Below are 27,666 nucleotides of genomic sequence, written 5' to 3' on the forward strand. Positions count from 1 at the left end.
ATGCACATCTCATACGCACGCTATCTAGAACAGTTCAGGGACGCCTCGCTTCTAAATAGGCTCACAGAGCTGGAGCCTGAAACAGTCCACAGTATTAGCCTGTAATTTTACTGTGCTAGCTTTCTTTGTCATGGTCTCACTCCAGATTGGGCCGGTCTTTGTTTTAATACACTGTTATTAATTATAAAAAAATTATACTGTGAATTATACTATTAATATGCTCTTGTAAAAGTTAACGTTGCTCAAAGTTTTAGTAGTTTTTGTTTGACATAAGTCTGCAGCTGCATTTTTCAACAGTTGCTTGTCTTGTGTTGATCTTTAACCTCATTTTCCTAGTACACCTTTAATGAACTTGCCTGGTCGACTGTCGTTCTTATTAAGATTTCTCTTTTTCTGTCTTTGTCTTTCTTTTCTTCCTTGTTGTCCTTCTCCCTCTCTCAGACTATCAGCCGGGCGTTCATGAACGGCAGCTCCCTGGAGCATGTGGTGGAGTTCGGGCTGGATTACCCAGAAGGCATGGCGGTGGACTGGCTGGGGAAGAACCTGTACTGGGCCGACACCGGAACTAACCGCATCGAGGTGGCCAAGCTGGACGGGCAGCACCGGCAGGTCTTGGTGTGGAAGGATTTGGACAGTCCAAGGGCCCTCGCTCTGGATCCAGCAGAGGGGTAAGTGAAGAAAATGAATGATGAGGAGAGATTGGAGAAGGGAAAGAGTGAGGATGAGTGATGGCGAAAGAACAGAGGTGAATGAGTGATTGATAGAGCAAGTGAAAAAAAATGAGAAAGAAATGAATGATGGAGAGAGATTAGAAAGGAGAGAGAGAGCAAATGGGTGAAGAGAGAGTGAGAATGAGTGAGAGATTGATTGATTGAGAAATCTGAGAGCGTGCAAGAGAGAGATGAGTGGAGGCATTGACAGCTGGAAGCAAACAGACAGATAGTTTATCAGTCTTGTTTTGGCTGGGTTTTTTACTACGTGGATGAGCATGTTGAAGTTCAAAGACTCCGCCACTGCCCTCTTCATGATGGTTGTCAGTTTCAGTTTGCCATGACCAAAGTGGATATAACCTTTTGGGAAGGGCCCATACCCGTCCATCCATATTTATGATTTCTTCTCCGTTTTCTATGCCACAGAACATCAATATCAGCTTAAATAAGGGAGGATTTAAGAACTTCCAAAATGTCCTCATCTGGGGCCAAGACGTTCACTGGCTCCCTTTTTCGACTCCCTCGCCATGTATTCCCAAAAGTTGAATTAGTGTGAAAATAAAATAAAGCAAATGAATCGCTCCCTGCTCTAAGTAAATAGCGGCCGGGCTGGAGAGAGATTTGTTGAGAGAAGTCCCAGCGGAGCCGAACTCCAGGGGCCGATCACAGCATGTGCCTCCGAGTTGATGCATTTATTTTTGCTGTTGGCCTGCAAAGTGAGTTTCCACTGACCCCTGAATGGGACCCCTCTGGCACCCGGCTGCTTCTGTGCAAGGCCTCGTGCGCCGCCATTGTTCGTGGTTTTGATTTATCTGGGCTTTTACGGTCTCGGAGCCCTGGGTTTATGGCACACATGAATCGGGGGGCCTGTTAATGCGCCGGGTTCTTGAAACGCGACCTGCATAGATAAATACTGTTGCAGATTTGGCCTGCCGTTCCTCATCCGCCTCCTTTCGTTTAGGATCCAGTAGTGGCCGTTAACTCTGGAGCCGTCTTCCAGCTTTGCTCCAGCTTCCATCCAGCATCCTTGTGCATTTTTCTTTTCTTCCTGGATATCGTTCAAAGCCTTTTTTATTTTTCTTTGTGCATGTGTGTATTTGTGTGTGCATTGTGGAGCTGTGTTACTGTGTGTGCGTTTGCATTTGTGTGTGTGTGTGTGCGTGCGCGCCCATGCGTGTGAGCATTGTGTGCATGCGTGCAGTGTTGGGCTGTGGTGTGGTGTCAGATATTTGTTAGACAGTGTGTTCTGCCAGCAGAGAAAGTGAGGAGGATGGTGGATGAGGAAGAGGGTGGATGGGGGGGGGGGAAGGGTTAGTTGCGTGAGGCCAGATACTGGACTGCTGCCTAGGGGCTTTCTCCACAGCTGTGATTGAAGGCTCATCCAGACATCACCTGAATGGTGTTTATAGCCTGGAACTGTCAAACAGCTCCAGGAATGAACTCTTGATTTCTGGGATCCAAGTTAACATTCCCTCTCTTCCCTCTCTTTCTTTTCTGTCCACATGCGCGTAGCTAGTCAGTCGCTCTTGTAGTGCGTGTGTGCGTGTCTGTTTGCCCTCTGAAGCACGCAGATTTCTTGTCATCTATTTTCAGTAGACCTCAACGCTGGCCGAGTTAACAACGACTTCACACATGCCCTACTGACCTCGCATTTCATTACCGTAGTCCAGTTTTATATTTTGTTGTTTGTGATAAGTGAGTAACGTGAGCTAGTGAATCTTCAGACCACAGAGCCTTAGCATAGCCACAATCATTGCTAACAGTGCTCTAAATAACATTAAAAAAAATGGTTGATAACGCTATTCTGCATCAAAGCCTCAATTGAGTTTTTCTGATTGTGTTTCCTCTCTCTCTCTTCCTCTCCCTGACCTCTCCTCTCCTCAGATTCATGTACTGGACAGAGTGGGGCGGCAGGCCTAAGATTGACCGGGCAGCCATGGACGGCACCGGCCGCATCACCCTAGTGGCTAACGTGGGCCGGGCCAACGGGCTCACCATCGACTACGCCGAGCGCCGCCTGTACTGGACCGACCTGGACACTACGCTCATCGAGTCATCTAACATGCTTGGTAATTGTCTGGCTTTTAAGGCTATTTTAGTACAGAACTAGATAAGCTGTCTGGTTATATGCCTGTTGAGAAATGCCAATGCCCTTCCCTGTATTTTGAGTTGTGTTCTCCACTTGCCTTTATAACTCTATATGGAAACACAGACCCAGTAGGTTTAGATGGGTATACTCTTAAAACAAATGTGTTGAAAACAACACAACTTGTGTTGTTTTCAACACATCTCTGTGTCCAGATAGGGACAACACATTAGTTTTAAGAGTGTAGTATAGACATTGAGTGGAAATCAATGTAGAAATGTGTGGGCTAATAATAGAGCTGAGTGAAGACATGAACTACCACTCTGCACCACTCACCAATTGTACCAATTTAAATAATTACAAAATGAGCAAACAGCGCTCTCCTAAAGATACACCCACCCATATGGAGTTGGGTTGGTGTTTGGCAGCATCTCCTTTAGTGTGACGGCTCCCCCTCCAAACTCTGTGTGATACACACACACACACACACACACACACACATACACCCATACACACACACACACACACACACACACACACACACACACACACACACACACACACACACACACACCCACACCCCAACCCCAACCCATCCTCCAGGTCATAGTCACCGTTTCTCTCAAGACTCCATCACAAGCACATGCACGATGAGGGCCCTTGTGCAGCAGCTGGCTCTCCCGATACACACAATGTGTTCCCAATTAGCTCCTCATGCCTGCCTAGCTAGCTGGCTGGCTGGCTCCTGCTGTATTGGGCTGAAGACAGGATAAGAGGAAGGCTAGGGGTAACATCAAAAGGGCCCGAACAAAGCCTTTTTTGCGCTAATGTGTTTGCAGACGGACGTTGGTATGCGCTAGCGTGTCAGTCTATTTGGAATGGGCTCCAGAAAGCCTGCTTGAAATTGTTCCACTATTAGCGCTCTGTGGCTAACGGCTAATGCGGAGTTGTTGTCAGCCCAGTGGCACAGACCAGCTGCAAGTGTTTAAAGAAGATTAGGAGGGAGAGTGAATGATATGGGATCTGTGTTTAGCAGTATGGGAAAAGCAGAGTGTGTTTTGTGGGGGAGGTTTGGGCAGTTGTGGCATGGCTGTTCAGAGGCAGAGTGCTGTTTGCTTTGCAGAAGCAAAGACGAAAGCATTAGGACTGCATCCAAATTCAGTCTCAAAAACTGATGTGATCAGGACTTTCTAATCTATGAAAATAGGTCAGAAAAGGGTATAAAGTATATAGATTAATGTAACTGTTGCGTACACCTGTTTTTTACGTGAGTAAAAAAAATGTATTCCTTCTTTCATGTATTGGTAATTTACCTGGTTTTACATTTTCATGTTTTAAAGCCTTTTGGGTATGTTGGGTATGAGTTTGAGGCATTTCAGAGCAAAGTGTAGACTGTTGCTCTCTTGCTTTTTAAACATTTAACCACACATAAGCATACATATGCACAAATTGAAGGTGAAGTGATCCAATCCATGCCTACGTGGCATGTATTGTTGGTAGTCATTTCTCTAAAAAGATTTGTTTTATTTATGTGGTCATGTATAAACAGTTCATAAAAATAGCAAATAAATAGATAGATTTTGAAAATGGTGCGTTATTGATCTAATGGTTCATTTTTATCTCCCCTCAGGCGGCGACCGGGAAGTCATTGCGGAGGACCTGCCTCACCCGTTTGGGCTCACCCAGTATCAGGACTACATCTACTGGACCGACTGGAGCCTGCGCAGCATCGAGCGGGCCAACAAGACGAGCGGGCAGAACCGCACGGTGATCCAGGGCCACCTGGACTACGTGATGGACATCCTGGTGTACCACTCGTCGCGACAGGGCGGCTGGAACGCGTGCGCCTCCACCAACGGCCACTGCTCGCACCTGTGCCTGGCCGTGCCGGTCAGCAGCTACGTGTGCGGCTGCCCCGCACACTACTCACTCAACTACGACAACAAGACTTGCAGTGGTGAGCAGACACACGCAGACACACGCAGACACACGCAGACACACGCAGACACACGCAGACACACGCAGACACACGCAGACACACGCCGCACAGGTACTGTGTGGAATGAATCTTCAGATTCAGCACATAGCATAGCAGTACATACATGGTATAGTGTGTTAATGTGCATATCCTACATTCACAAACCTGAGTGTACGATATACACCTACATATACACCTAGATACACACCTTTAGACCTTTAGTCCCCATTTAGAAGTGAACAGGACATACTGAATTCTAGAGATACCATAGCTTTTGAAATGTGTACTTGCGTGCAGGGTACTGTTATGAAACAAAGATTAGTGCTTTGACACATGGACCATCTATCTCAATAAGACTGTCAAACGCAATAACAGTCAGACTGGTTCTCAGACCTATGACCCATAGCTATACAGTACAGTGAACGTTAACTATAAAGCTTGCTGATGTGTAGATTGTGCTTTTGTTACTCTTTAACGTATCTTCCCTGACAACTGAAAAACATGCAGCAGGGAGAGCTTTATTGCCACTATACAACCGCACACACACACACTTGCTTTCTCTCTCTCTCTCTCTCTCTCTTTCTCACACACACACACACACACACACACACACAAACACACACACACACAAACTCACACAAACTCTCTCTCTCTCACACACAACCACACACACACACACACACACAAACTCTTTCTGTCTCTCACACACACACACACACACACACACACACACACACACACACACAGACACACACATACTCTCATACTCTCTCACACTCACACACACACACGCACACACACACAAAGTCAACACAAGCGTCCTTCATCAGTTCTGAGGTTTGCAGACGGGCCGGTCCGATCCAAAGTAAATGGCAGTACAGAGAATGGCTCCCCGAGTCCTCAGCCTTGTCTCGCTTCAGAGACTCAGAGACTAAACACTCTCCCATGTGTTTTGGGTCAACAGTCACCCTGATAATTGAAACCACAGCTCTCAGTGCTGATTCACATCAGTTGGCTCATTGCCCTTATGTAGAGTACTGTACAATGGACATTCATATTTGTCTTAAATATATCATAATCTCATATTTCTCTTACAGTTTTTTAAATCGTAGGTTTTTTTTTTATCTTCATGTAAAAGTGAAATATACACTTCAGCTTCTCTTGTTTAATTTGTCAACATGAAGTGTTTACAAACACTTTTTTTTCTATCCGAGTTTACATTGATGGCAGTTATCACTTGTAATTGTAAATTTGTTATCAGTGTCATTCGTGTAAATTACTTTGTCATGGTTTTGTGATTTCAAATGAAATTGTAGGAAGAGTAGGTGTTGCTGTAGGGAGAGGAGGTGTTGGTGTAGGAAGAGCAGCTGTTGCTGTTTTTTGATGTTGTTGATGTTGTTGGTTGTGATGGAGGAGTTTCTTCTGTTGTGGTAGTGGGAGTAGTAGCAGTAATAGTGCCTGTAGATAAAGTAGATGTTGGTGTCCTTCATGTGCCATGAGTCCTACTCTGAGAGCACATGTTGTGAGCCTACACTAGGGCATTGCCACGTACGTCTCGAGGACGTCAGCTTTTCAGCATCACATCAACTTAATTGGATTTGTTTTGGAATGCTTACTGGCTGGCCGAGCTTTGGTGAGACGGCGTAACTCGAGAGTGTTCTTTTGTTGTCGTTGTTGTTTTTTCTTTCTTTCTTTCTCTCAAATTGGCCAGGCAGGAGTTTCAAACCACTGCACTCTGGCTACAGAGACGAAACCATGCATGATGATGATGATGATGATGATGATGGTGGTGGTGATGTGGGGCGGTGTGCAAGGGGTTGTGCAGTCCAGCCAATAAGCTTCTGCCCTGAAATGACAACACAGCCATAGCAGGACAGTGGTGACCAAACCATCCGTCACGCTTGTGGTCAAATAGAGCACAAGTTGAGATCTAGAGCTGGCATGGCCTCGTCAGTGGTGACTAGACTACACCCGGGGCATGTGGCTGAATGATGGAGGCCAATGCAGCCCAATGGAAGTGTGTGTGTGTGTGTGTGTGTGTGTGTGTGTGTGTGTGTGTTTGTTTGTATATGTTGTAGGGCACTGTGTGTGTGTCTGTCTGTCTGTTTGTGTGTGTGTGTGTATCTGTTTGTGTGTGTCTGCATACATGTGACAAGTGTGTGTGTGTCTGCATACATGTGACAAGTGTGTGTATGTGCACACATGATGGTGTGTGTGTGTGTGTGTGTGTGTGTGTGATGGGGGTCTGCAGTGCCGCCTGGTTGAAGATTGGAAGCAGCAGGAGCGGGCGCTGGGTTGAGCATGTGACCCAGCGGCAGGGTATTTTCTTTTTAAAGCCCTTGTGGTCAGCCGGGCCCCTGCCAAGTTGGCAGGCGCAGCACGAACCTGAGCCCAGTGTAAGCTCTCGCTCTGCTCCGCCGCGGTGTTTGACATAGTAGAAACACTCTTTATAATCACCCCAGGACTCCCGCTGGGGGGGGGGGGGGAGGAGGAGGGGGGAGGGGGGGTTGAGTTTGGTGAGGTCAGTGGCTCTTGGGGCCTACGAGTTATTGCTTGCAGGCAGAGGTGAAAGGTCAGACTTGTGGTGACTGTACTTGAAGCTGTGAGAGGAGTGTGTGAAGTTCTCACCTGCGCATGTGGTACACCCCCTTAGTTTGCTCAAACAAATGGTTCTTTTAGTGTCGAGACGCTTTGTACCCTTATATTCTCTGCCCTCCTCACAAACTAGAAACGTCTACAAGTCGACATTGTGGAAGAAATTTAGCTTAAAGGTCTGTAAACACTAGCCTGGGTTTTCCCATGCTGCCTTGCGCGCCTAGGCAGCCTGGATTCCATGGACTTTGGTTCCTTCGTCGAGGTGAAAACAATCACAGAACAGAGGGGGGACGGCAACACAATGACTACACACTGAAGCGGTTATGAGCTACGTACAGATGCATTTGATAGACATATGTAGCGCCCAATAAACGGCTCTGGGCATTCGTAAACCACGTTTTTAAAATACGAGAAAATGAACATGTAGTTCCAAGACCCCATCTCGATGAGATGAGGTCTGACGTTAGCCAGGCTATGTAAACACGTGTTTGAAATAACGTTTTCTCGGTTGTAGTTTATTAACCTCTGCGCAGAGAGGTCTCACAAGCATCAGGCAATCAGGATTCAAAAAGACCATCAGTTGTTTCTCACACACATTTATACCTCGCACGGTATCATAATCTCATTGTATCGTTACCCCTTCTCCGCACACACACATGACTTGGTCAATACAATGGGTTATTTAAGAACTAAGGACATTAAGAACATTTCTAACATCATACAACACATGATTTGCCATCTGAACATCAGTTATCGGAACAGAAGTATCAAATAATAAGAACTTTTAGAACTAGATTAGTTCCCAATGGAAGAATAAAGTCACACTGCAATAGAAGTATCATTTATAAGGAACATCACAAACTAGGTTAAGCTTTACAGAAGAGTCCATTCAAAAGTAAGTTCTTACAGAAACACAAGTATCAAATCAAAGGTTAAAGTCCATCTTTGGTGGATGTTGTGAGGGGAAAATGACCGTCACAGTTCTCACCTGCACACGTATGCCCTCAATCTACACAAACAGAGGTGTACTAGGGAGGAAACACTTTTTGCCCTTGTATCCAACTTTCTAGGAACTTAACGATTCCTTTTCTTCTCTCCCTCTCCTCTCTTTCTTTCTCTTTCTCCCTCTCCTCTCTTTCTCTCTCTCTGTCTCTCTCCCTCTCTCTCTCTCCCCCCACCCTGTTGTTCTTTCTCTTCCACACAGCCCCGACCTCCTTCCTCCTCTTCAGCCAGAAGACAGCCATCAACCGCATGGTGATCGACGAGCAGCAGAGTCCCGACATCATCCTGCCCATCCACAGCCTGAAGAACGTGCGCGCCATCGACTACGACCCGCTGGATAAGCACCTCTACTGGATCGACTCCAAGCAGAACGTTATCCGACGCGCCCAGGAGGACGGCAATCAGGTTAGGCACCCCCACTGACCCCAGATCAGCCAAAGCATGTTGTCTTTGGACACACAAATACCCATGACCTTTTGTTGCCATTGAGACTTACCTCATGTACAGTAGTTCTACAGTATCAATAGATCAGCTTTATGGTTCATCACAAGGTATTTTGTCACCACACAATTTGCAGCCATTATCATCAAATAATGTACTCGTTCACAAAATAGTTGTTTGTGCCTACTGTGAAGCCATATAACATGGCCCTAATAATATCACTAGGTAATGCACAATATAGTGAACAAGTGCAAATTCAGAACACATGATGGAGTCACAGAACTCGCGGTTTGATTGACACTGCCTTCCTCCAATGCCCTCCTTCCAGAGCATGACAGTGGTGTCCAACTCGCTGGGCGGGCCCAACCTGGGGCTGCAGCCGTATGACCTGAGCATCGACATCTACAGCCGCTACATCTACTGGACCAGCGAGGTGACCAACGTCATCAACGTCACACGCACCGACGGCACCCGCGTGGGCGTAGTGTTCCGTGGCGAGCACGACAAGCCCCGCGCCATCGTGGTCAACCCGGAGCGAGGGTGAGGCCCCTCGCTTTTTTCTCTCTCTCTCTCTCTCGCTCACTCTGTGTTTGTCCATCACTGTCTTTCTTCCTCTCTTTCTCAGTCTTTCTGTCTGTCTATTCTGTCATTCTTTCTTTTTCTCACAGAGCCAATGTCCTTCGCCATAAGTTCAATTTGGGTCACTGTCGCTTCCTCTTGGAGTGTTCTATCCGTCTCTCTCTCTCTCTCTCTCTCTCCAATTTCTCTCTCCCTCCATCTGTCCGTCTGTTTCTCTCTCAGTCTCTCCTCCGTCCTCGTTCTGCCGTTCTCACAGAATGAGCATCCTGTTCCATTTCTGTCCCTTTTCCAAGAGTTCATCTGGAGGTCACCGGTGCTTCCTCTCTTGGTGCTGTCGGTCAGGGTTTTTTTATGTGCGTCTGTGTTTTCAGCACTCCGTGGCCGGTCCTCCCCGCTCGTTTGTGGCGAAGGGCATCGTCAACTGGCTCATCAGAGTAGCCGTCTTGGTGATGGCCCGGGGGGGGTCCTCTGACGCACCGAGCCCAGAATGCTGAAATCACAGTGTGATTCTGCCAATCTGCAGCTATTCCCTCCACTGTGGTGTTGAGCTTCGGCGTGTCCTGACCCCCTTGTGGTCAGAGGGAAATAACTATTGCGGAACCTCAAAATTGCACATCTTCTCCCCACTTCCATGTGCAGATGCTGTGCCTCGAGCGTACGCACGGAACGCTCGAAATCCTTCCAGCTGACACAATCTTCTCCATTTTGCTTTTTACTTCCATTGCCCTCTCACCGAACCATGCCCTTTCTGTCTTTCTCTCCCACCTTTCTCTCTTTCTCTCTCTCTCTCTCTCTCTCTCTCTCTCTCTCTCTCTCTCTCTCCCTCCATCTTTCTCTCTCTCCCAACAGATACATGTACTTCACCAACCTCCAGGAGCGATCACCTAAGATTGAGCGGGCAGCGCTGGACGGCACTGAGCGTGAGGTCCTATTCTTCAGCGGCCTGGTCAAGCCAGCTGCCCTCGCCATCGACAACGAGGCGGGCAAGCTCTTCTGGGTGGACTCGGAGCTGCGGCGCATCGAGAGCAGTGACCTATCAGGTTAGTCGGCCATATCCACAGAGGAACGTGATTGGTGCCCCCCCGTTTCCCCTACCAAAGCCAAAGCACTCAATTTGAGTCCGGGGAAATAGAACAAATAATAAAACAAGACCTAGTGGAAAACTGGATTAGTGTCTTACAGCTTCATAAAAAAAGAACATTAATTTCCTTGCTCTTGAACCATGTCCATTGGCTGCTCCAGCCGAGATGATTGTTTTTATATGTTATTATATCAGAACAATTGGGTGTTGTTGATGGATGTTGCATGCGAAGGGGCCATGAAGCTGTTGGGGCCCAGTAGTTGTGTGCTTTCCTTGGCCCGGCCCTATGGCAGGGTCTCCTGTATGTGAAGAGCGATGCTCAATTATTATGAATCATTGAAACTCAAGCCCAGTCATTTGCTGCGGGTTAAAGAATGGCTGTGTTTTCTAAAGTGTAGACACCATTTTAAGTGTATAATATACATCAGCCCAGACCACTCGCGTAAAGTGAAGTGCAATATTGACGTTGGCCTTGAGAAATACTCTCAGCCTCTCTACTCTAGAGTGTGTGTGTGTGTGTGTGATGTGCTCTTGTGCAAGAGGCCAATGTAAATCCTGAGCGAGGTTAACTCCTGCAGGCCAGGGTCTATAAGAAAGGAGAGAGAAGGGAAGGGAGAGAGGTGTTGGGGAGGGATGGAGCGTCCCTACTGACCGGGCCTGAGTGGTGCACTACACCGGAGCGCTGGGTAGTGTAGGAGCTGGCATGGAGTCACATGCATTTCACCAAAGCACCGCCACACATATACAGTAACACACACACACACACACACACACACACTTTTACACAACACACACTCATACCATCTACTGCACATACAGTACATGGCTCATATAGGCCTACTCATACATACACACATACATTACATGGCTACACTCACACAATATACACACACACACAGAGAGAGAGAGCGACAGAGATCCATTGGAATGGCAGTCAGCTGCACCAGGGTTAGGGAGACAGCGAGAGTGGGCAGGGGCCGTGGCAACGTGAGATGCCTGTGCCGTCGCCGGGTAAACAAACAGAGCCGATAAACGCCAGGCTGTCCCTCACAAGCTCCAGGCCCACGGGAGATTTGGCGTTCTTGTGGTCGGGCAGCAGGAGGGCCTGTCAGAGGGGTTAGGAACAGAACACCGAAGCCCCGGGAGGCCCACCACCTCCAGCGGATAACACTCAACCACAAAGCATTCAGCTCAGCTGCCTAGCGCTACATACATATTTATTATTTATTTATTTATTCATTTATTTATTTATTTGGGGTTTACTTCGCCAGATTTGACTAAACATTATTGACTGTCCACATGAAAGGTCACCAGAGGTTGGTTATGCCATATTTAATGGCTTTTTTTGTTTATCTAACTATTGTTTTATTTAGTCATTTGGATAACACAACAGAAATACTCGTAAGGCCCACCGCTCCTGCTGCTACTACTGATGTTATTTAGTGTTCTTATATCAGTTTGTTTTACTGTAAGGGGATCTGTGTGGGGTTTTTTGGAGCTGTTATTATTTCTGGGAAGAAGCGAGTGTGTGGCTCCGAGAGGGAGAGCGTGCAGGCCGGTGGGTGGCTGAGTGATGGCGTGCTAGAGGAAACGATGAGGTGTGTGTGCTACTCCTCTGCATGTGGGTGGCTCCACTCCGTGCCGCGGCTTCATGCCATTCACTCAGATGCAGAGGGAACAGAGAGGGCTAGAGCAGAGGGACTTCCACTGTTACTCTCAACCGTGTGTGTGTGTGTGTGTGTGTGTGTGTGTGTGTGTGTGTGTGTGTGTGTGTGTGTGTGTGTGTGTGTGTGTGTGTGTGTGTGTGTGTGTGTGTGTGTGTGTGTGTGTGTGTGTGTGTGTGTGTGTGTGTGTGTGTGTGTGTGTGTGTGTTCCTTCAGTATGGTCACTGGGTCTGAAGAATTTAGAAGTGATGTTTTTGAAAAGGGAGTGGTGGGAGACATAAATGCTCACAGTTTACTATTGGGTGTGTGTGAAAGAGAGAGAGAGAGAAAGAAAGAATTGTCAGCTGTAGACAGTCTGTGAACCAAGGCGTGGACAGCTGCCCCGCTCACCAACATTGTCGGGGGGGAGGTTGAGTCAAAGTGCAGACGTCACACTCACCCCCAACCCCCCTCGTCTGGGGCCCTGGCGTTTCATCACTCGAAAGTCCTATTCTCATCACGCAAGGAAGACATTTCCCCTCTCCTGCAATGCATTAGGAAGTTATGCAAGCCATCTGCTGTTGCCAGTGCCTGTAAATCCATGTCTCTTAGCACAACCTTGATTCCCCCTCCAGATATGCGCCGCTTTCTAACGCCTAGTGTTGTCCTCGGTTGCCCCCCGGTACATGGCGTGGTCTGCCGCCCAAACTCCCCCCCTCCAACTCCCTCCTCCTCCTCCTCCTCCTCCTCCTCCTCCTCCTCCTCCTCGTCCTCCTCCTCCTCCCCCACAAAAAATAAAACTCCTCCAGCCTGTCTCCTGTCAACAGTTTTCCCTCCTGGTCAGTTTCCATGGTTCCTGATCTCTCCCTTCCTCTCTTCTCTCCTCCTCCTCCTCTTCCTCCACCCGTCCTGATTCCCTCCCTCCATCCTCCTCCTCCTCTTCCTCCACCACCACCCGTCCTACTCTGTGTCCAGGAGCGAACCGGATCGTGATTGAGGACTCCAGCATCCTGCAGCCGGTGGGGCTGACCGTCTTCGGCGATCACCTGTACTGGATCGACCGGCAGCAGCAGATGATCGAGCGCATCGACAAGACGACGCGCGAGGGCCGCACCAAGATCCAGGCGCGTATCGCCGCCCTCAGCGACATCCACGCCGTACAGGAGCTGGACATGCGCGAATACAGTGAGTTGGCCTATCTTTCACACACACACACACACACGCACACATTGGAAGAGAAAGCACACAATAACCCTCCTCTGTTCCTTGTGCCCTTAAATTGTTTTACAAATGCCCCAAGTTGTTTTAACTAATGTTAACTAATGGAGCTGAACTAATCTGGAGATATACGCACACATACACGCGCGCACACACACACACACACACACACACTCAACCCACTGCAGAACGTTGTGTCTAGCAGCCATTGCCTTTCCATTAGCGTTGTTTGTTTCTTGCCTTGTGTCAGCAGAGTAATCAGAGTTCAAAGGGTGGCTCAGCCAGAGACATAGCAGGGTTGCACATAGCATAGAACATTAGAAAGGATAATTGCCCACACGCTTGCACTCATACAAACAAGGAAGGATATTACTGTCAATGTTGACAGTTGGCACAAGACGAAAGAACTGATTTGAACGTGTTGGATGTTGAAAAAAGAACTCCTTGATTGATTTTTTTTTTCTTCTGAAAACTTCCCGTCTCTCCTCCCTTCCTCTCTACCTTTCTCAATTTCTCTTTCTCTTTCTCTCTCTCACTCTCTTTCTCTCTCTCTCCCCCTCTCTCCCTCTCTCCATCCCACAGGTAAGCACCCGTGTACGTCTGAGAATGGCGGCTGCTCTCATATCTGCATAGTGAAGGGAGATGGGTCGACGCGCTGCTCTTGTCCCGTGCACCTCATGCTGCTGCAGGATGAGCTCACCTGTGGAGGTGCGTAAGGCCATTACACACACACACACACACACACACACACCTTTCACACAGTCCCACACAGACCCACACAGACAAGCCTTACTGAACTCTACTTAACCACACCAACTCACACCAGTGTTGATACATCAGGACACACAACGGTTACAAACAAAATAAACAGCCCTTATCTGACCATACGTTACCATGCTCACACTACCGATTATCAAACATTTTAAGGGACCATTCCAAAGCCCAGTGGGCCTTGTTGTGTTCTTCCCATTGTGATTGCATGTTTCCTTTGGAAGAAATGAATCGGACTGGTTCAATTTTAATGCAGGTTTATTCTTTCAGTGTAAAGTTTATCAGAGCCCAGACATTGCTTTTGAAATAATAACAAGCCCACCATCATATGCTAATAAGCTTGTGTTAGTCTATTTAGCATCAACACAACCCTCTCGTCCTCGTTTAGGGTCTTATGCATAAAATGTAAAGCACATTGAATGACCACTGTGTAAGACAACGTGCTCCATCAATAAGCTTGAACTTTAATTTGTTACATGTTACAAATTTGGCACATTGAATGACCCCAATATATGATTATGTGCTCTACGAATAAGCTTAAACTTGAACTTGAACTTTGAACTCCCGCAGAGCCGCCCACCTGTTCGCCGGAGCAGTTCCAGTGCAGGTCGGGCGAGGTGTACTGCATCCCGCAGGCGTGGCGCTGCGACGGCTATCCCGAGTGCGACGACGAGAGCGACGAGCAAGACTGCCCCGTGTGCTCCGAGAGCGAGTTCCAGTGCGACAGCCGCCAGTGTGTGGACCTATCGCTGCGCTGCAACGGCGAGGTCAACTGCCAGGACAGCTCCGATGAGGACAAGTGCGAAAGTAAGTAGGGTGCCCCCTACTGGGCGAGACTAAACTGGGTTTGACCAGTTGTGCCAAAGACAGCCAGGGACACATTGGTCGAAATGTGTTGAGCAACTGCTATAGTATCTAGAGAAGCCTGGCTTAGTCTGATAGACAGAAGTAAAGCGACTATTCTACTACTTAACTTGTACGATTTAGGTAACCATGGGTTTCCACGCTAATTTCACTTTGCCGTCTCTTCCCCTGCCAGTCCGCTGTGCTCCCGACCAGTTCAGTTGTGCCAACGGCCCGTGCATCGGCAAACACAAGAAGTGTGACCACAACATGGACTGCACAGACAACTCGGACGAGCTCGGATGCTGTGAGTGTTAGCAACATGGGCATACCTGTGCTTAATTGTGTTCCTACATCTGAACTGGGTAAACCAAGGCACTATTATTACTTAAGTCTAATTGATCATCATGGAACCCAGATACAGATAATCTGTACGGCAAGTCGGTACATTTATACCGTTTATTTATTGTGCTAATGTACTTGTCGCTGTGTACTTTTCTAATTGCAACTATTTTTTTGATCTTTAGCGCATTCAAATTAGTTCACATTTAAGGTCCACCAGATTGTTCGAGATGCTTGAAGAATGTGCAGCATTTAAGGATTTGTTTGTGTCTCCCTCTCCAGACCCTACAGAGGAGCCATCGGCCCAGCCCTCCAACACCATCAGCTCCATTGTGGGGGTCGTCTTGGCGCTGTTTGTGGTTGGCGCCGTGTACTTTGTGTGCCAGCGGGTGCTGTGCCCGCAGATGAAGGACGACGGCGAGACCATGACCAACGACTTTGTGGTCCACGGACCCTCCTCCGTGCCCCTGGGATATGTGCCACACCCAAGCTCGCTGTCGGGGTCACTACCGGGTATGCCCAGTGAACTACATCTCCCAGAATGCATCATTTGCTGGTGTAGATCTGTTCTGTTCCATCAATTCCTGTGTTAGGGGAGTACTCTCCCCAGACAATTTGTTGGGACATTGCAGACACTACATGTAATCTACATTCGGTGTGATATGTGTTAGATGAACCATAAAAAATTGCTACACAACAAGCATGTCTAGATTGAAGTGACTAATATAACATTCTAGTGTTTTACTACTTAAATCAGACGTTATGTGTGAAATGTTGGAGGAGCTTTGTCTCACAGCTCCTCTTCCTTGGTCTCTTCCTCTGGGCAGGCATGTCGCGAGGGAAGTCGCTGGTTGGGTCGCTAAGCATCATGGGTGGAAGCAGCGGCCCTCCGTACGACCGTGCCCACGTGACCGGCGCGTCGTCCAGCAGCTCCTCCAGCACCAAGGGCACTTACTTCCCTCCGGTACGCCAACCTTACACTAGCCTCGACACACAGGCATCCACACATGCAGTCATACAGACATGCAGACGCACACAGTCCCACATACAGATGCACACACTCGTACATATAGACACACAGTCCCACATACAGATGCACACACTCGCACATATAGACACACAGTCCCACAGACAGATGCACACACTCGCACATATAGACACACAGTCCCACATACAGATGCACACACTCGCACATATAGACACACAGTCCCACATACAGATGCACACACTCGCACATATAGACACACAGTCCCACATACAGATGCACACACTCGCACATATAGACACATAGTCCCACATACAAACATACACCCTCACACATACACATACAGATACACATAAACGCACAAACACTATCCATATACATGTGTACACACACACACACACACACACACACACACACACACACACACACACACACACACACACCAATGCATAAACCTGACGACACTGGCGTCTCTGACCATACCAACTGGTCTTGGCTATTGCTAAAGCTTTTCTGTTTTCTGTCCGTACTTGTTGACTGTCCACCATATCCACAATCCTGCTTTAATTCCGTGCACCTCACAAATAAAACCTGATGCAAAAAACAAACTCCTACGCTCATATACACTCATACACTGACTCTGAGCCAGCCCACAAAACTTGCCTGTTTTGTACATCACGCTCCACACATAAAACACACACACACACGCACGGTATAGCAAAGCACACTCATGGGAGAAATATGCTATCCGTGGATGACTCAAACCCACCCAAGAACACAAAATGGGGAGCGTGTTTCAGTGTAATAAAAAGGGTCGCAATTTCTCTAAACTGTTCCACCTCCCCCAAGCCTTTTGTGCGCTCATTTATTTTCGCCTTTTCTTTTCTTTTTTTAACGACCCTGCTGATTGCCGTGATGGTGTTGTTAATGTCTGAAACAGCGTCGGCTGCAGTTATCATATACGGGGGGGCTTTTATGAAATCTCCCATCAGCGAAGCACTGGTGAAGCAGAAACTAGGGGAAAAAAACTGTGAGAAGATCAGTGGAATAAGCCCCTGTGCTTTAGTGTAGAACATTTAGTTTCTGCAGTAAAAAATAAATATGTGAAATAAAGCTGAAGTGCCATGCTGAATAAAATGATCTGGTGAGAAACCTGGATTTTAACTGGCTTATTGTTTTCTCTCTCTTTCTCTTTCTCTCTCTCTCTCTCTCTCTCTTTCTTTCTTTCTTTCTTTCTTTCTTTCTTTCTTTCTTTCTTTCTTTCTCTCTCTCTCTTTCTCTCACTGACTCCTCCACCTTGCCTCTTTCTCTCCTCCTCTGTACTTTGTTCTTTCTTTCTTTCTTTCTTTCTCGTTCTTTTGCTTTGTTTCTCTCTCTCTCCTACAGATCCTGAACCCTCCTCCCTCTCCAGCCACGGTGCGCTCTCAGTACACCATGGAGTTTGGCTACTCGTCCAACAGCCCCTCCACTCACCGCTCGTACAGGTACACACCTCTCCTCAGTACAGCGCACACATACATGCACACGCACACACATGCACATGCGCGCACACACACACACACACACACACACACACACACAAACTGTCACAGTCTCAGTACAGACAATTCACTACTACGACAACAACACCCCACACACACACACACACACACACACACACACACAAACTGTCACGCTCTCAGTACAGACAATTCAATATGACGACGACAACAACACCCACACACACATAAACTGACACGCTCTCAGTACAGACAATTCACTACTACTACGACGATGACCACAACACACACAGAACCCACCACCAGGTCATGTGACCCTCTCCACAGTCTTTCTGAACTGTTTTTCAGCTTGTATGTCCGTACCAAAGGGCTATGGAGCATGTTGAACATGTTTTATGAACTTGTTGATATCATCCGAACTGAAACTACCATCACCACATGAGGAGAGAATGAGGAGTTGTCCGCTTGCTTGTGCTCCAAGGCAAATGGAGTCGAATGTGACCACACATAAAACGGTTCAGTGAGATGAGTCAGTCAGTATCACTGCCTGTGTCTGTCTGTCTGTGTCTGTCTGTCTGACTGACTGACTGACTGCCTGTGTGTGTCTATCAGTCTTGTCTGTGGTGTGGTTTAAGCCTGTTGCTGGTTTTACAGTTGTCACTCATCCCTTCTGACTCATTCTGGTGTGCGTCCTGGTCATCGCTGGTGGTCCAGATGCCGTGTGTGCGTCCAGGCCTCCCTTTGGAGCACGCTGGTGCCCACTGCGCCATCAGAACACCCGCTGATGCAGTTTCAATGCCCACCAGCCAACCCCCAACACTTGTCAGATGTTGATGCACTAATAGTTGCCAATCCCTTGCCCCCTCCTTAGTCCTCTTCCTCTCCAATGCCCATCACCAACCCCAACACTTACCAGATGTTGATGCACTAATGGTTGCCAACCCCTCGCCCTCCCTGGTTCGTTTCCGGTGCCCAGTGTCCCTGTTCTTTACCCTCATGCCAAGCACACCTTTTCCAAATCAGTGGAATTTGAACATTCTTGATTGGTTAAGTCTGGGGTTGTTCCCCTTATCAAGAATGTCAGTGATTTATCTCAGTTGGGCATGGAAACATTGGAAACTTTCGAAGCAAGGGCAGCTGCCATAAGCAGGATTGCAAACTACTGTTCCAAACCAGAAAGCAAGAACATGGTTCCTTGGTGGGACTGCGGAGGTGAACCCTCAGACTTTCCGCATAGAACCATTTTAAGTTCCTTCAGTGCTGTTGCCCAATGCAACATGCCCTAGGTTATGTGTAGAACCTCACTGTCAGTTAAGAGTTGTGTGAGAGTGTGAAGGACTAAGTGAAATGTATAGTGTGGTGACAAACCCATGAGGATCTTTTCTTGTGTTGCCCCCCCCCCCCCCCTCCCTTTCATCTGACTGTGTGTATGCCTGCGTTGCACTACAAGATGCTTTGAGTGAAAACATCTGCGGGGTAACAAAATGCAAATGTGCACACAAAGTCAAAAGCCGCATAAGAACCGTTTCTAGATGTGCAGCCAAAGGAGATGGGTGGGGGGGGGACGGGGGGGCACTCTTTTCTTTTTCGCCTGGGCCAATTTCCCATAAACCCCCTCTCTTCGTGCGCTGAGTAATGATTGTTTAGCCAACAAACCATGCCTCTCCTCCATTTTGGTGGTCCAGCAGAGAGGTCTGCTGAGGATAGTGTTTATGGACGCCCCCCACTCACTCACACACACGCACACACACACTACTTTGGAAAGGCACTGCTCGTTCCGGAGGTAGATGGCTCCGAGATGACTAACGACGGAAAACCGTGGCCGTTTTTTTTTCCCTGACGCGCTCCATGCGGAGAAATAGTTCTGGTTTTGGGAACGTAATCAGAGCTGTTTTTGGACGGCGGCTCTGTTGTTCGGCTTCTCTGTGAGGCATTCCTCCTGCACATGCAAACGCTTAAAGCGCTCACGATTCACCCCCACCCAGCCCCCCAACACACACACACACACACACACACACACACACACACACACACACACACACACTACCCTCTTTCAGTAAACTAGATGGGTGCCGTTTCCAAGTAGACCACTGGCCTGTCCTGACATGGTCTGGTCTGCCTGCTCACTGTCCAGCAGTCTCGTCTCATCTCATCACCGACCCAGGGCCTCTTTCCACTGCAAGTTTGGAGACAAAAAGCTAGAGCTAGACAAAAAGCTAGAGCTAGACAAAAAGCTGTTGAATTGTTTTGTTGTTTTTTTGTCTTGGTGTTTTGTTGTCTCGTTCCTTTGTTTAGCTTTCACATTAGCGCTCTGTTGCCTTGCAGCCTGGGTTGTTTCTCTGTCACTTTTGATCATTCTTATTCAGTCTCTTCTTGTCTGTCTTTTTTCCCCCCTGTGCCCCCACCCAACCCCCCCCACCCTCCTCCACCCAAACTTCAGGGTCTATAGCTATCGCCACTTTGCCCCACCAACCACCCCGTGCAGCACAGACGTGTGCGACAGCGACTACACGCCGGGCCGCCGCGTCCCCCACCACCACCACCACCGGCCACCGGCGGGCGGCAGCACGGGCTCCGCCGCCTTCGCCAAGGGCTACGCCAGCGACCTCAACTACGACTCGGAGCCCTTCCCGCCGCCGCCGACACCGCGCAGCCAGTACATGTCGGCCGAGGAGAACAACTGCGAGAGCTGCCCGCCCTCGCCGTACACGGAGCGGAGCTACTCTCACCACCTCTACCCCCCGCCCCCCTCGCCCTGTACGGACTCTTCATGAGCCGCTCCGAACGCCAGCCCCGCTGCACTGCCGCCTCACTGTACATAAGAACCCCCCCCCCCCCCCCCTTCCCCAAAATGGTGCATCTTCGGACTTTGGTTTCAAAGAAAGAGAAGGATAAAGAGCACGTGAAAGGCGGGGTGAGTAAGAGACGAGCATGAATGGCGAGAAGTGGACGGACCTGCCTATCGGACTTGGTAGGAGAATCCTGTACCGCTGAATGGGAGCTATGGAGAGGTCTTTCATCCAAGAAACGTGTAGGTGGGGCACACTTTGAGCGGGCAAGACATTTGTACATGTAAAGAGAGAGAAAAAAGAAAAACAAAAGCATATTTATATATTTTCTATACAGCGTTTATTGGTTCTGCCATAGAGGTTTGTATTAAAAAAGAAATTTGTACACTTTGTTTTTATTTTCGTTTTTTTTGTTTTTTTATTTGTATTTTTTTTTTTTTCTTTCAACTTTTATTTTTCAAAGAAAAAGTTTTATGGAATCCTCACACGATAACGTTGCCTTAATCCATGAGAAAAACAAAAACAAATTAAACTACCTTCTTTGGAGGCTGAAGGACTCAGAAGCGCACGAACAGAGAACAAATCTAAAGAGCGAATTGAGAGGGGAAAGCTAACAAAAACAAAAAAAGAGCTGTTTTTCTTTTTTCTTTTAAGTAGCCTTTCTGATACCAAATACGACACACACCAATGTGTAGAGGGATGGAGGGATGGGAGAGCTAATGGAGGGGAGAGGGCGCCCTCTGGTGTTGCCAGGCCGCTCCTACACTGTGCCATTCTGCAACAGCGGCAGCCATTTTGTCAGCAGGGTTGCTGTGTGATGCAACCACTAGCTGGCCAAGCTGACGCTCAATCACCAAGTGTCAGAGAGGGAGAGATAAACATTTTTTTGTTTGTTTGTTTTTAACCGTGTCTTTTTACGTTTTAGATGATTTTAGTCACTTTCCCTCATGAGCCATAAGCTGTTCTTTTTAAAAAAAAAATGTTTTGAACTGGAATTCAAATCAGAGTCCTACACCCTGCAAATCGTCAGTTCTGGAGCAATAAAAGTTAGTGTGAAGGCACTGGTCTAACTGTGGACTTCGAGAGATCTCAAATATGAGAATTACAATCAAGTGGCAAAACACTATAGGCAACACCATGGAAATGGACGACACTTCATGGATTGTGCTTGTTGCGAAATCTTGAGGTTGATTGTTGGTCGCAGTCCAACGCACACTTCGTTATTGAAGACTGGTGCAGGTGTCATCTTCTCCCAAGCAATCAACCAAAATTTTCCCAGGTTTTTTTGTTTGTTGATTTTACCTTTTTGTCATACTTTTCCTTGGTGTGCTGGATTACAAATCATGACCTCGTGACCTTATCTGGTGGGCCAAGACTCAAAGCACATCACGTTCCTCACAGCATCCCTGTCTCTCAGACCTGTTTGCTTTTTCTGTCGACTTCACCTTGACAAAACAGTGTTGTTTTCTTTCTTTCTTTCTTTCTTTCTTTTTTCTTTAAATTCATCCAATCCATGAACAAGTTCTTGTGCCTGACCGAGGTTTTAACAGTTGGTTTACTCGTGGGCTGTTTTTCAAGGGAAAAAAAGAGAAAGAAAAACTGAGGCAATCAGTGCCCAGTGGAAGAATCAAACAGAAAAAAAAAAACATTTTAATATTTTTATACCACATATTGTGTAGATATCATATTTATAAGCTATAAAGAAAATCATTGTAAATCTTTTCATGGTATCCTTGCAGTGCTTTTTGTTCATACTCTTCTCCAGTATATTCTGCAGTCTATTTTTCTACTAGAAAAGGTCTGTCTGTAAAGTATGAAGACAATCTGCGATGGACCATTCTGTCGTGATTTTACATATCCACGTTTGTCTGTCTCGTCCTGGCCCACAACCTTACTGCATGCGTCAGCTCAAGGGACCGTTGTGCCAAAACCCAATTTGTACAATCCTTAGACCAGTCTCTCTCTCTCTCTCTCTCTCTCTCTCTCTCTCTGTCTCTTTCTCTCTCTCTCTCTCTCTCTCTCTCACTCTCTCTCACACCAATCATGCATGTGTGAGTGGGTATATGGAAATTTCCATGGGCCATGTCTTTATTGTGGGATTGATCTCTGAATGTGGCAGCCTTTTTTTATTATGAATACTGCAGCTGTAGGCCATAGGTGACTGCATTGTTTGTTGCCATTGAACGGGCTGCAACACCTGATGAGCTTTCGTACGTCTTTTCTCATTTCGTTTTGTATTTTTTTTTTTTGTCCTCAAAAACTGGACTTGATTAATGCGTTGTCCCAACAATCCTGTCTTTCCTATCTCTGCCCATTCTGCCCTTCCTCTATAGTGTGTGCCTGTTGTTGTTTACGTTGGTTGATTGCTTGTTTGCATTGTTGTTTTTGTCATAGTTATTGTTTCTGTTGCATCTCATTTTCTTGTCAGACTTGTCTTGGCATGGATGCTCTGCTCTTCAGAGAGCGCTTCCTTTTGGTCTCGTACAGCCATGCCCACCTCCAGGCACTCCTTTGACTCAGTCCGGCTAAGTGAGAAGGCTTGATGGCCCAAGACCAAGACCTGTATCTGCCATGTGATAAGATGTGTTTTTTTACGGTTTGCTTCTTGCTGAGGTGAGGAATTTTGGAAGGGTGCATACTGTATGACATGAAGAACATTTTTGGCAAGTGAAGGCCAGATGCCAACATAAGGATAGGGTAACTGAGCATTGGTCAAGGAGCGTTGGACTGCTTTTGTATTGTTGTTTTTTCTTTGTGTTTGTCTGAGACAGGTTTCTCATTGATGCAGGAGAAGCCATCTGTGTGGCCACTACTTTCGAGTTTTTTGTATTATTTTATTTTTAGTAGGAGAAATCAAAAGGCATCACACCAGAAATATGTCTGCCTCTCCCTTTCTGTTGCCAGTCTCCAGGGTTTTATTTTGGACTTATTTCTTTTTTTCTTTTTCTTTTTTTTTTACTCAGCTGGAACATCCACATCACTAAGTTTTGCTGCTGTCAACCACCACCAAAAATGACTTCAGATCAGTTTGTGGTACAATCATTAATATAAGGTGTGTGTGTGTGTGTGTGTGTGTGAGAGAGAGAGTGTATGTGTCCCAAAGCCCCCCCATCCACAGCCCTGACCCTTTAAACATTTTTGCAAGGGCTTCTGGGTACAACCTGAGAGTCACTGGTCCGTCGACCACAGTCAGATCAAACCAGCATTGCCAGGAGAGGTTCTCATTTTCCTAAACTGCACTTTACAGGAACTCCTGCTTAATTACAGGTACAACGAAACGCAAAACTGAAAGAATGTGTGATTGTGTGTGTGTGTGTGTGCGTGTGCATGCTTGTTCTGTGTGTGAGTGTGAGTGATTGTGTCTCTTAAGAATGAGAGACCGAAATCCCATCAAAGTGCTGCCAATTTAACTCTTGGATGTATGTATCATGGTGTCTGCGAAATGAAATGTAGTATATACACAAACAGAAAGAAACTGGCATCCAAAGGTGTGAAATCATCAGGATAGAAGCACTGCATCCTTGGGCGAGCTGATTGGTGTGCTCTCCTCAGCTTTAGCATTTGGAACTGGACAAGTTAAGGATTGGGAGAAAAATGTAAAAGTGGCATACAGAGTGCTGAAAACGATTTGGAAAGCTTGTAACGGAAGTGGGTGTTGAGGGGATGAAAAGCAAGTGGCCGTAAGTTGTTCGATGGAGTAGCCTAGCCGTGGGTAAACCGTACAAAAAAGCACTTTTAGCTCCACCACGTTGGGAGGGCTACAGTGGAATCTGATGGAGGGGAAACGGAGGAGAAAGAAGTCTCGTTTCGAATCGAAGAGTCGGTCACTCATTCATTTTTATACCATGGTGCTTTGCAAGGATGTTTTTTCAAGATGACCAACATTTGGTTAGTCATGCATTTAATTTCCACTAACTATTTTGTACATTGATCGCTTTACATGTAAAACGTTGTATAAAACAGACTTGTACAGCCCATTCAATAACTACTATAAGCTGTTGTAACAAATGAAATGTTGATTTTTTTAATAAAAATGAGTGAACTTTTATGATGTATAGTAGTCTTTGTATTTTTCTCTTTTGAGTCCTCACCTCAGTCTCACAAAATTACATCACTGTAAAATATTTGAGTACCGAAACATAACTTCCATTAAAACGACCTAAAACTGTCAAGCAAGTTGATCAGTTAAAACCTACTCTAGGGCGCTTGGGTGTATGTAGTACTTGACTGGGTAGGCTGCTTGGACAATTCATTTTAGTAGTGCTACTGACCTGTAAAACTGAATTGAACTAGCGAAGTACATGTATAACACAACTCTCACTGGATACTGAATATAGAACAGTTTTTTTTAAAGCATTTAATTATTGCAGCATTCAGCTTGTCCATAGTTTAAATGTGGTAGATGGTTAAATTATAGTTTCTTATTATAATGCACTGGGACTCTACATGGGATTCTCAAAACAAGAACATCAGGTGCTCATAATATAATGCTTATAGTTATCAAAAGCCATAGGCAACTACTGGACGATGTAGAACCAATAGATGGCGCCACTGATTAAAAAGTATTTCCCCTCATGAGGATACTCTGCCCTCTAAAGGAAATGGTATACTCTATACCATTTGCTATTTTGCACTTGGGTTGGAGATGTATCAGGCTTTGGCAAAATCTTGCTCCGATCATTTCTCTCTGGTAAAAAGACCAGTCACCTTAGTAAGTAATAATAGTACATTGACAAACAGAATTTTTATCATCAATTCTTACAATAATGTCACCTGACACTGGTATGACTTGGAGTACAGACATTTCTTGTAAATGTTACACATTGAAGTGTTTATGTAGTCAATACCTTTTCCCACCTCCAGGAATACTTCATTTTCATTATTTGGAATGAGTTGAAGTGGAATGTATCTGGAAATGTATTGAGCATAAATTATTTCTTGGATTTATATAAGTGAACATCTGAACCTATGAGTGTAGATCTTTGTGAGGTGTGTCCATGTGTATGTGTGTGTATGTGTGTGTGATTGATGGAGAGAGAAAAGGAGTGATGCAGTACTAAGGGTACTGTAAGTTATGCAGTGTATCAATTCTCAGCGCTTATCAATTCTTAGAGCTTTCTTGTATGTTTTAGAAAGTCTAGCCTTCATATCTAGCAAATCCCTCAATGAACTGTCTGTTTATGGAGTCTACATTCATTTTTATGATGGGACATATGGCACATCTTTTACATTGCATTTTGTTAAGTGCTGTGCTCATCTTGGAAATACTGCATTTAGTACTATGAAGAAAGTAAATGTGCTTGTTAGTTTACCAAACATAATGTATTGAAGACCTTTGTACAAGAGTTCTAACTAATCTACAACCAAATAGTTTGTAACCTCGAGTGTAGTGCAGTAAACCTTCCACTTCAACCTAACTTGCTACTGAGCAAAAATGTCTCTGACCAAACAAGCTCCCCGTCAGTAAAGCGATACGCTTGTTCTCCGAATCTCACTTTGCAGCGCAGAGTAAGGGAAAGCCTGGCAGCTTGTTTATTTGGTGAGCCAAGACAATACAAGGGTATTTAGTCTAGTGAGCCTTTGAAAGGGGAATTAGAAAGCCCTCTCTCTCCTGCTGTGTGTGTGCGTGTGTGTGTGCGTGCGTGTGTTTTCTAGCTCTTGGTCCACAGGCAGGCCTTGTGAGGCCCTGGTCTGGTTTGGTTTGCTTTGTCGAGGGGCACACTGAAAGGTTGATGATGTCACCCATTTAGTTTCGGGGAGTGTGTGTATGTATGTGTGTGTGGTGGGGTGGGGGCTTGAATCTCATTCCACATCTCTCTTGGCATTTGTGTGTGTGTGTGTGTGTGTGTGTGTGTTGGGGGTGGGAGGGGGGGGGGGCGTTTCAGTAGTGGAGCTCTAGAGAACGAGGGGGCTGCGGCAGAGGCGTTGCCTGGCAACGACTCCACTAGAGAGGCCTGGAGTTCTCTCTTTCTCTGCCTCCTCTTCTGTCTGCCGTCTCTTCTCTCCACCTCTCCGCTCAGCTGTTCCGAGAACCCCTCGCTCTCCACAGCCTCGGGTCTCCAGCACTAATCAAGCCCTCCGCCTCTGCCCTGGACGCACACTGTGCATCACTCCACTCAAAAACACAGCAGGCACGGACAGGACGAATTGAACCTCTCCTCGCCGCCCGGTGACTACAGGACATTTCTCCCCCTCACAGCACCGACACAGGCCGTGTTCGAGACTAAACGGCAGAGATACGCCATGGGAAACGTTGGCCTCAACTTTATGCTCAGATAGATGTACATTTCATATCAGCGGCCTACATTTCGTAATAAGTAAGCTAGTTAGAATTAAGGTTACTTAAAGTTGTAGGCCTATTATGTTCAGTTATGTTTAATGTAGAATACTATTATTCGTTACTTATGTAATTAGACTGGAGTGAGGACACTTATTTTATGGTGTTACCAAATTCCCCAGTGAATCCACGGTTGGAGCCATGTCAGCCTCCTGTGATAGTAACCTTACCGTAGATCAGATGCATTCCTGGGGAATAAGGTGGTGGTGTGTCCCTGAGACACAGATGACTGGGCAGCCTCAATGAGTGCCTCCCTCATCACGAGCGCTGGTGTGTCCACTCACAGCCGTTTCTCGGAATTCATGGACAGGCACATGGACTAGATGATGATGCAACGTAGGGTCACATGTACACAGAGCCGACCCTCTCCCACTTTATCCTCTTCATCTCCCTCCTCTTCCTCTGTTGTGGTCTTGGGGTGGGGGATGAGGACAGGAATGTGGCTCGACTTACAAGCATGAAATAAATGACAAAGCTCTGCTGAATTATATTATAATATAATTCATATATTTAAGTCACTTTGGATGAAAGTGTCTGCTAAATTAATTCATGTAAATGTTATATGGGCAACTACTGAGGCAGTGACCAAAGGTGTTGTTCAGAGCTCCACTTGAGGAAGACTTGGGTCAGATATGTATAATCTTGAACCTAATCACTTCAATGGATTAGGTTGTAACTATGTAGTAACCAGCTCATCAACTCCACAAGGATGTGATGATGTTGCAAGTTGTGAACACCCACAGACCTGAATGTAACTACAGTACATG

At 46.6% G+C, this 27,666-nt stretch overlaps 1 protein-coding gene across 2 annotated transcripts in view; it reads left to right on the plus strand.

Moving 5' to 3' along the window:
• lrp6 (low density lipoprotein receptor-related protein 6) overlaps positions 1-20,615 on the plus strand; it is a 59,697-nt gene extending 39,082 nt beyond the window's left edge. The window contains exons 10-23 of one of the 2 annotated variants that reach the window (XM_076296699.1): positions 442-668; positions 2,595-2,779; positions 4,427-4,753; positions 8,574-8,776; positions 9,141-9,352; positions 10,241-10,431; positions 13,091-13,300; positions 13,916-14,041; positions 14,675-14,911; positions 15,144-15,254; positions 15,572-15,802; positions 16,117-16,253; positions 17,661-17,758; positions 20,214-20,615. In XM_076296699.1, coding sequence (XP_076152814.1) covers positions 442-668; positions 2,595-2,779; positions 4,427-4,753; positions 8,574-8,776; positions 9,141-9,352; positions 10,241-10,431; positions 13,091-13,300; positions 13,916-14,041; positions 14,675-14,911; positions 15,144-15,254; positions 15,572-15,802; positions 16,117-16,253; positions 17,661-17,758; positions 20,214-20,547 — 2,829 coding nt within the window. In that variant the 3' untranslated portion in view covers positions 20,548-20,615. The remainder of the gene's footprint in view (positions 1-441; positions 669-2,594; positions 2,780-4,426; positions 4,754-8,573; positions 8,777-9,140; positions 9,353-10,240; positions 10,432-13,090; positions 13,301-13,915; positions 14,042-14,674; positions 14,912-15,143; positions 15,255-15,571; positions 15,803-16,116; positions 16,254-17,660; positions 17,759-20,213) is intronic. The other variant, XM_076296700.1, reaches the window with a different exon arrangement.
• Positions 20,616-27,666: the final 7,051 nt, after the last annotated feature.

This window comes from Alosa pseudoharengus, unplaced genomic scaffold, assembly GCF_046254945.1.
Source record: "Alosa pseudoharengus isolate Yale_2024_CS ecotype anadromous, Long Island Sound unplaced genomic scaffold, YU_APseudo_1.1 YU_APseudo_1.1_scf_20, whole genome shotgun sequence".
Taxonomy (NCBI): Eukaryota; Metazoa; Chordata; class Actinopteri; order Clupeiformes; family Clupeidae; genus Alosa; species Alosa pseudoharengus.